This window comes from Mandrillus leucophaeus, unplaced genomic scaffold (genome assembly GCF_000951045.1).
Source record: "Mandrillus leucophaeus isolate KB7577 unplaced genomic scaffold, Mleu.le_1.0 Scaffold22, whole genome shotgun sequence".
Lineage (NCBI taxonomy): Eukaryota > Metazoa > Chordata > Mammalia > Primates > Cercopithecidae > Mandrillus > Mandrillus leucophaeus.
Window position 1 is genome coordinate 801,059 of NW_012102254.1, and position 9,844 is coordinate 810,902.

The following is a 9,844-nucleotide window of genomic DNA, read 5'->3' on the forward strand; positions in this document are numbered from 1 at the left end:
CCATTTCTGTCCTAAAAGCCCTCTGGCAAGACTGGAACAAAACTCTTAGGGAATTGGAGGGGTTTTTTTGGTTTTAGTTTTTTTTTTTTTTAATCTTCTTCCTTTTGTTGTCTAAGTAATGCCTTACTTGGCCTCCCATACTTTTTTTTGTTCTTTTTTTGTTTGTTTGTTTTTGTTTTTAAATAGACAGGGATTTTACTTTGTCTCCCAGGCCTGGAGTACAGTGATATGATCATAGTTCACCGCAGCCTTGAACTCCTGGGCTGAAGTGATCCTTCCACCTCAGCCTCCCAAATAGCTGGCACTGTAGGTATGTGCCACCATATCTGGGTAATTTATGCTTTTAGAGATGAGGTCTTCATGTGTTGATCCAGCTGGTTTCAAACAACTGGGCTCAAGTTTTCCCACCTCCGCCCCCAAGTGGCTGGACTTAGAGGTGTAAGCCAGTGTGCCCAGCTCTCCTGTACATCTTTTGAAGTGGGTCAGCTGAAAGAAAAAAAATCCCTGAAACTAGAATGAGATGCTCTTCTCCAACATCCTCATTTTTATTGGGCATTCAGTTATATGTCTTATATGCTGCTAACACTTGATATTTTACCTTCCATTAATTCATCCCCTTTCTCCTTTCTTACTTTGTTTTTGTTTGTTTGGAGACAGAGTCTCACTCCGTCGCCCAGGCTGAGTGCAGTGGCACGATCTTGGTTTACAACAACCTCTGCCTCCCAGGTTCAAGCTATTCTCCTATCAAGCCTCCCGAGCAACTGGGGTTACAGGTGCCCGCTACCAAGCCCGGCTAATTTTTGTATTTTTAGTAGAGATGAGGTTTCGCCATGTTGGCCAGGCTGGTCTCGAACTTTTGACCTCAGGTGATCCACCCGCCGTGGCCTCCCAAAGTGCTGGGATTACACCCATGAGCCACTGCGCCTGGCCACTTCTCACTTGGCTACATTACTTATTTCTTTCTGTCCCAGGGTTACCTAGCCTCCTTTTGTGGCACTGTGGGAGGAATGTGGGTTAGACCAGCTGCTCAGAACTCCAGGGTCCCTCATTGTAGGGCTTCCTGATAGTTGTTTGACCATCAATAAGCTGCCTGACCTTTGAGCCTTCCTTCTTTGTAAAACGGTTTTTATAGGTGACATCAAATTCTGTGAAGTAACGGAAAATGTTTGGAAGCACCAAAGCGTTTTCTAAGAGATGAGTACTTCCATGCTCAAAAACCTCTTTTATAGTTTGTAGTCTTATTTATTTATTTATTTATTTTTTGAGACGGAGTCTCTCTCTGTTGCCCAGGCTGGAGTACAGTGGTGCGATCTCTGCTCACTGCAAGCTCTGCCTCCCACCATTCTCCTTCCTCAGCCTCCCGAGTAGCTGGGACTACAGGCGCCCGCCACCACACTCGGCTAATTTTTTGTATTTTTTTTAGTAGAGATGGGGTTTCATCATGTTAGCCCGGATGGTCTTGATCTCCAGACCTTGTGATCTGCCCACCTTGGCCTCCCAAAGTGCTGGGATTACAGGTGTGAGCCACCGTGCCCGGCCTATATTTTGTAGTCTTTTTTATTCAAATAAAAGTGAGCCAGGATGATTGCTCTTACGCTAATAGGACCTCTAAGATACTTTTTGGCCCAAGTATAGTTGGAAAAAATACAACAAATACTATCCTAACAGAATTTTGGGATGTACCCTGCAGATGGCAAACCAATACAGAGTGTTAGTTCAGCCTCAGTCTTCTTCATGTTTGCTTGGACATAGGTCTTTTTGTGGTCCTGATAGGAATACTGGTTTTATGTGGACACAGGGACCAGTTGTGACAAACTAGGTAGAAATGTGATGACATCTTCAGGATTGGTGTCAAGTAATAGCCCTCTTATCTTAGATTGATACACCATACATAGAAAGATCCATTGGCTTGGGGAAGCAATGGTAGGTTGGCATTTTCATAGCTCATTTCTCAAAAGCCTAGTGAATGTGTATTACTGGTTGTATCCTAACATTTTCTCCAGAGAGTGGCCGTTAGTTGCTGCATGTCTGTGAGCATGAACTGGAAGAGTCTTTTCCACCTGTGGCAGTATGTATGTTTTGGAAGCAGCTCTTAGGTTCTCTTGGAAACATCATCTCTGCCTGGGCATCTTGGAACAACCAGAATCTTGCCCATAAGAAATTTAGAGATCTTGACTTAAAACCTTGAGGCATGGTCTGTGAGTATCTTGTGCTGCAAACGTTGGACATCACTGACCCTCGCAAGATAGGGGGAGGTCCTCAATTGAGGAGAGTCCCCCGGAATAAAAGTGTTTGATTAAAGAGCATATCACAGGCTACCTGCCTGCCTCAGAGCGACTCAAGAGTCCCCAAGATGGGAGAGGGTACTGTGTAGGAATATTCATTTAACAGTATGTAATAGTACAAGGCTGGACACCGTAGCTCACACCTGTAATCCCAGCACCTTGGGAGGCTGATGTGGGAGGATCACCAGAGGTCAGGAGTTTGAGACCAGCCTGCCCAACATGGCAAAACCCCATCTCTACTAAAAATACAAAAAATTAGCTGGGTGTGCCTTAGGCTGAGGCAGGAGATTCACTTGAACCTGGGAGGCAGAGGTTGCAGTGAGCTGAGACTGCGCCACTGCACTCCAGCCTGGGCGACAAGAGCGAAACTCTGTTTAAAAAAAAAACTAAAAGCAAAACAAACAGGAAAAAAAACACAAAAAAAAAACAGTATGCAGTAGGACAGCCTAGGGAACCATACAAGATTGTAGGTGATCATGGTACCAAGAGTAGGCCTGCTCACAATGAAAAGGCTCCTTTTGATATGAGACAGGCTCAACACCTTGGAAGCATTTTATCAGGCGCCAATAGAGGCTGAATGTATGACTGAACACCGTGGGGTGGAGGGGGCTGGGAGAGTGGGATTTGCCAGGGAGTAAATGAGCTCCATTATTGTGAGGACAGACAGATTGTGATAATTGGGCATCAGTGTATCTTTGTTACACATGATGGTGTGCATGACAGAAGTACAGTGGGCCTTGTGGCGGTTCTTTGTGATGATGCATCCTGGGGCAAAAGTTGGGGGGTAGAAGAACTGTCAGTTTTAGGGAAGAAATCATTTAGAAACTGAAATTTGGGCTGTGGAGGTGCTAAGAGAAGAAAGATGTGTTCCAAGTATTGGAGGGAAACCTCTTGGGCCTCAAAGGGCCTCTGTACAGAGGATGTTTAACAAAGTTTAACATGGAGTTTGGTGATAAGAAGGGGTAGCAGAGCTGGCTGCAGTGCTGGACAGTGTTGAATGGGACTTGTGTTCAGAGCCCAGGCATTAGTTTACCCTTGTACCACAGAAGGGTGAGGATGTACCTGGATGTGAAAGGAGTACTCTCTCACCTTATGTGATGCATTATTTCAGCCATTTCTTGAGTAGTAAAGGCATAGCCAAAAGGACTTTGCTGTCATCTCAGGCATCTCAGGCCTTGCCTAACACCCAGCATGGTGTCTTTTCCTGCCTACCAACTCAAAATACAGATTTGTCTCCATGGTTTCCACATTATAGCAGAAAATTTACTTAGTCTTGTATCTTCCTCTCTTGCCTGTATGCCTGGTGGAATGTTATTTAAAATTTGACTTCTTCCCTCCTGTCTGCTTTCTTTCCTAGTACAGTGTTACTTATAATTAAACACTTTTATAAGTTACAAAGTTATTTTTGATTTGACATTTTGAATTATGCCACTTGGTTCAGTTCTAGTATCTGTTTTGTTTTTTTCCTAATTGAGACAAGGTCTCCCTGCCTAGGATGGAGTACACAATCTCTGCTTACTACAACCTCCGCCTCCCGGGCTCAAGCAGCCCTCCCATCTCAGTCTCCCAAGTAGCTGGGACTACAGGCATGCACCACCACAGTCAGCTAATTTTTTTTTTTTTTTTTTTTTTTTTGAGACGGACTTTCGCTCCTGTTGGCCAGGCTAGAGTGCAACGGCGCAATCTCGGCTCATTGCAACCTCCGCCTCCCGGGTTCAAGCGGTTCTCCTGCCTCAGCCTCCTGAGTAGCTGGGATTACAGGCATGCTTCACCATGCCCGGGTAATTTTGTATTTTTAGTAGAGATGGAGGTTCTCCATGTTGGTCAGGCTGGTCTCAAACTTCCGACATCAGGTGATCTGCCTACCTTGGCCTCCCAGAGTGCTGGGATTACAGGTGTGAGCTACCACGCCCGGCCCACACTCAGCTAATTTTTATTTATTTTATATTTATTTTTTTCTAGAGACAGAGGCTCGCTCTGTCGTCCAGGCTAGAGTGCTGGAGTGCAGTGGCGCGATCTCGGCTCACTGCAACCTCCGCCTCTCGAGTTCAAGCAGTTCTCCTGCCTCAGCCTCCTGAGTAGCTGGGACTACAGGCGCACGCTGCCATGCCCAGCTAATTTCTTTTGTATTTTAGTAGGGACAGGGTTTCACCGTGTTGCCCAGGCTGGTCTCAAACTCCTGAGCTCAGGCAATCAGCCTGCCTCGGCCTCCCAAAGTGCTGGGATTACAGGCGTGAGCTACTGCGCGTGGCCACACTCAGCTAATTTTTAAGGTTTTTTTGTAGAGATAGGCTCTCAGATTTTCAATTTTGAGAAATTTCAACGTAAAATAATTTAAATATACTCTCATTTGAGCTTGATGCTCATAAAAGTAAATACTCAGCTGGGCACAGTGGCTCACGCCTGTAATCCCAGCAGTTTGGGAGGCCAAGGCGGGCAGATCACGAGGTCAGGAGAACGAGACCATCCTGGCTAACACGGTGAAACCCTGTCTCTACTAAAAATACAAAAAGTTAGCCGGGCGTGGTGGCGGGTGCCTGTAGTCCCAGCTACTTAAGAGGCTGAGGTAGGAGAATGTTGTGAACCCGGGGGCGAAGCTTGCTTGAGCCAAGATTGTGCCACTGCACTCCAGCCTGGGCAACAGAGCGAGACTCCGTCTCAAAAAAAAAAGAAAAAATGTAAATACTCCTGTGTTTTACTGTTTTAGACCGTCTGCCATTTCAGTGTACTATGGTAAGTGTCACTTTTTCTAAAAGTGGGTAGGGGGATTAACCTTGCATTTTTGTGGTTGTTTTTCCCATTACAGGTAGAGTTGGCTTTGTGGGACACAGCTGGGCAGGAAGATTATGATCGCCTGAGGCCCCTCTCCTACCCAGATACCGATGTTATACTGATGTGTTTTTCCATCGACAGCCCTGATAGTTTAGGTGAGTGGCCCTGCATTTGCCTATGTAACTGGTTGGCATCTGGTTTCTGGGCATCAAGTGGCTGAAAAGCAGACATGATCTTCAGAGAAGCAATCATCAGTGGCCAAGAGTCCTGGAGTTTAGGACTGTAGAGTGTGGGCCTTGGGTCCCTTTCAGCCTAGGTTTCCCATGGCTACTTTATTTAAAATGTATCCACCTAGGCGGAGTTTAGGACTGTAGAGTGTGGGCCTTGGGTCCCTTTCAGCCTAGGTTTCCCATGGCTACTTTATTTAAAATGTATCCACCTAGGCAGGGCACAGTGGCTCACACCTATAATCTCTGCACTTTGGGAGGCCCAGACGGGTAGATCACCTGAGGGTCAGGAGTTCGAGAACAGCCTGGCCAACATGGCAAAACCCTGTCTTTACTAAAAGTTAAAAAAAATTAGCCAGGCATGGTGGCACACACCTGTAGTCCCAGGTGCTTGGAGGCTGAGGCAGGAGAATGGTTTGAACCTTGTAGGTGGAGATGGCAGTGAACCGAGATTATGGCACTGCATTCCAGACTAAGCAACAGAGGAAGACTCCATCTCAAAAATAATATTATTATTACTAAATAATATTAAATGTTATTTAAAAATGTAACTGCCTTGTAAACTAGATGAGTAAACTAGATGAATTCCAAATACAAAGATGAATAAACTAAGGCCGGGCGCGATGGCTGATGCCTATAATCCTAGCACTTTGGGAGGCTGAGGCTGGCAGATCACTTGAGGTCAGGAGTTCTAGACCAGCCTAGGCAACATGGTAAACCCCTGTCTCTACTAAAATACAAAAACTAGCTGGGTGTGGTGGTGTGCGCCTGTAATCCCAGCTGCTCCAGGGGCTGAGGCAGGAGAATCACTTGAGCCTGGGAAGCGGAAGTTGCAGTGAGCTAAGATCGGGCCACCGCACTCCAGACTATCTCCCCCCCCAAAAAAAAAAAAAAAAGAAGTATACCAGATGAGTTCCAAATGTAAAGCCATCTCTTTTGGGGAAAGACTTTTTTTCTTTTTTTTGGTTGCCCTGGCTTAGCCTTTTTCTGGAGTATCTTAACTAACTGATAGAAGCTTGAATGTGATCATTTCATTAGCCTAAACACAGCCGCATAATTCAGAAGTCAGTATTCTTTTTTTTTTTTTTCTTTTTTTTTTGAGAGGGAGTCTCGCTTTGTCGCCCAGGCTGGAGGGCAGTGGCACGATCTTGGCTCACTGCAACCTCTGCCTCCCTGGTTCAAGGAATTCCCCTGCCTCAGCCTCCCAGTAGCTGGGATTACAGGAACGCACCACCATGCGCGGTTAGTTTTTTTGTTTTGTTTTGTTTTGTTTGAGACGGAGTTTCGCTCTTGTTGCCCAGGCTGGAGTGCAATGGCACGATCTTGGCTCACCACAACCTCTGCTTCCCAGGTTCAAGCGATTCTCCAGCCTCAGCCTCCTGAGTAGCTGGGATTGTAGGCATGCAAGACACCAAGTCCGGTTAATTCTGTATTTTTAGAAGAGATGGGGTTTCTCCATGTTGGTCATGCTGGTCTCCAACTCCCGACCTCAAGTGGTCCGCCTGCCCTGGCCTCCCAAAGTGCTGGGATTACAGGCGTGAGGCACCGCGCCCAGCAATTTTTTTGTATTTTTAATAGAGATGGGGTTTCACCATGTTGGCCAGACTGGTCTCGAACTCCTGACCTCAGGCAATCTGCCCACCTGAGAGTAAACTCAGTATTTGTATGTTTTTGTGGAGATGGGGTTCTTGATTTTTTTTGAGACAGAGTCTCACTCTGTTGCCCAGGCTGTAGTGAGTATAGTGGCAAGATCTCGACTCACCACAACCTCCACCTCCTGGGTTCAAATGATTCTTCTGCCTCAGCCTCCCAAGTAACTGAGACTACAGGTGCATGCCACCGCACCTGGCTAATTTTTGTAGTTTTAGTAGAGATGAGGTTTTGCCATGTTGGCCAGGCTGATCTCGAACTCCTGACCTCTGGTGATCCACCCACCTCAGCCTCCCAAAGTGCTGGGCTTACAGACGTGAGCCACCGTGCTGGCCGGAGATGGGGTTTAGCCATGTTGCACAGGCTGTTCTTGAGCTCCTAGGCCCAAGCTGTCTACTTGCCTTAGCCTCTCAAAAGTGCTGGGATTACAAGTGCGAGTCACCACACCCAGCCTCGTTTGGTTATTTTCAAAAGTCATTCTTTTTTTTTTGAGATGGAGTCTTGCTCTGCCACCCAGTAGTGCAGTGGCGCGATCTCGGCTCACTGCAAACTCTGCCTCCCGGGTTCACGGCATTCTCCTGCCTCAGCCTCCCGAGTAGCTGGGACTACAGGCACCCACCACCACGCCCAGCTAATTTTTTGTATTTTTAGTAGACATGGGGTTTCACCGTGTTAGCCAGGGTGGTCTTGATCTCCTGACCTCGTGATCTGCCTGCCTCGGCGTCCCAAAGTGCTGGGATTGCAGGTGTGAGCCACTGCGCTTGGCCAAAAGTCACTCTTGAGCCATTTGAAATACCAGTAAACCCATAGGGTAGAAGTTATGCTGAGAGTCCATGAACAAGTTAGAAAAGGAGCATATAGACCCTGGGTCAGCTGCTGCCCTAGAATGGGCACCCCTTCTGTAAGCTATGTCAGAATCATCTACCAGCAGTAACGGATGTCCTGTAAAGTGCCTGCCTTTGTGGGGCAGGAAGTACCCCCGTGAAGCTACCTTGTGTTGTGGATCTTTTGCTCCTCCAGAGCCCTTCCTTGGGCCCCACCTACAGAGATGCTCAGCACCCTTCTTGGCTATACTGAGAAAAAGCTGGTGGTTCTCTGTTTAAAGGAAAGGGATTATATTTGCCCTTTTTTATGGTTTTGAAACTAGTGGGTTTCATTAAATGTCTAGCATTCTTCTGAAGCCACAAAGAAAGTGTCTCTGAATTTCACTGAGGTTCTTGGAAAGTCTTCAAGATAGAATTGTATGTATCCCCAAATTCTCTACATTTTTTTTTTCAGAAAACATCCCAGAAAAGTGGACCCCGGAAGTCAAGCATTTCTGTCCCAACGTGCCCATCATCCTGGTTGGGAATAAGAAGGATCTTCGGAATGATGAGCACACAAGGCGGGAGCTAGCCAAGATGAAGCAGGCATGATCTGGGGCAGGACTGTCTTGTAGTATTCTTGAACTATGGCCCCAAGGTTGGAGGTTTGGGGAGCCCAGCAGAAACCTTCACAGGCCAGGTTGTTTTAGAGGCTCAGAAGCCCCTCTCTGGCCCTCTGACCCTCATTGATTGGGATCTTCACAGAAGATCCCTAAAATAGTTCACTAGTTCTGTGAGATGGAATGTTTTTTATGAGGTAGTGCTATGCCCATAAGGACTGCTGGCCTGAGAATGAACCATTTCATCAGTAGCAAGTAGTCAGTGGCTTTAGATGTAGGAACTTTCTTTTTTTTGATATGGAGTCTCATTCTGTCACCCAGGCTAGAGTGCATTGGTGCAATCTCAGCTCACTGCAACCTCCGCCTCTGGGGTTCAAGCGATTCTTCTGCCTCAGACTCCCGAGTAGCTGGGACTTACAGGCGCCCTCCACCATGCCTGGCTAGTTTTTTTGTTTGTTTGTTTGTTTGTTTTAAGTAGAGATGGGGTTTCACCATGTTGGCCAGGCTGGTCTTGAACTCCTGACCTCAAATGATCTGCCTGTTTTTGCTTTCCAAAGTGCAGGGATTACATGTGTGAGCCACTGTGCCTGGCGTCTGTTAGACCCTTAATTTTTATTCTTTGAGACGCAGTTTTGCTTTTGTTGCCCAGGCTGGAGTGCAGTGGTGCTATCTCGGCTCATTGCAACCTCTGCCTCCCAGGTTTAAGCGATTCTCCTGCCTCAGCCTCCCGAAAAGCTGGGATTATAGGCATGTGCCACCACGCCTGGCTAATTTTTGTATTTTTAGTAGAGATAAGTTTTCTCCATGTTGGTCAGGCTGGTCTCAAACTCCCAACCTCAGGTGATCCACCCGCCTTGACCTCCCAAAGTACTGGGATTACAGGCGTGAGCTACCACGCCTGCCCCTGTTAGACTCTTGATTGCCTTCCCCAGCTATTACTTTGGTACATGTGAGGCCAAAGATAAATTAGTGGCAACTGAAAGATAAGGAAATCATGAAGGCTGGGAGTCCAGATAGAAAGCCCTAATGCCTTCCCGCTCTACCACTCCCAATGCCTTTTTAAAAGTGATGATGGATATGGCATCTTGGCCTCTCAGAAACCAGCTGACGTAATGGCAGGGCTTCCTCACTGGAGAGGCACTGAGATCTTCAACCTAAGTTCTCTTACTCAGGTTTCTTTGTCTGAATGTCAAGGGTAGGCTGTATTTCTTTCAGGGCATTTAGTCCTGGATTGGTAGCTTAAGTAATTTTGCCCTTGATTGACTCCTTAACCTTCCAGGCCTCCTCTGACCTCTTCCCTCTTTCTACTTCCCAGTGTATACCATGTTTTTTTTTTTGTTTTGTTTTTTGGTTTTTTTTTTTTAAGACGGAGTCTCGCTCTGTCGCCCAGGCTGGACTGCAGTGGCCGGATCTCAGCTCACTGCAAGCTCCGCCTCCCGGGTTTACGCCATTCTCCTGCCTCAGCCTCCCGAGTAGCTGGGACTACA

The 9,844-nt window shown here is 46.8% G+C and overlaps 1 protein-coding gene across 3 annotated transcripts in view; it reads left to right on the forward strand.

The window, feature by feature from the left end:
• The window catches only part of RHOA (ras homolog family member A), a 73,083-nt gene that overhangs the window by 60,354 nt on the left and 2,885 nt on the right, over nt 1–9,844 (forward strand). For all 3 annotated transcript variants that reach the window (XM_011980911.1, XM_011980910.1, XM_011980912.1), the window contains 2 exons: nt 5,092–5,212; nt 8,213–8,343. In XM_011980911.1, coding sequence (XP_011836301.1) covers nt 5,092–5,212; nt 8,213–8,343 — 252 coding nt within the window. The remainder of the gene's footprint in view (nt 1–5,091; nt 5,213–8,212; nt 8,344–9,844) is intronic.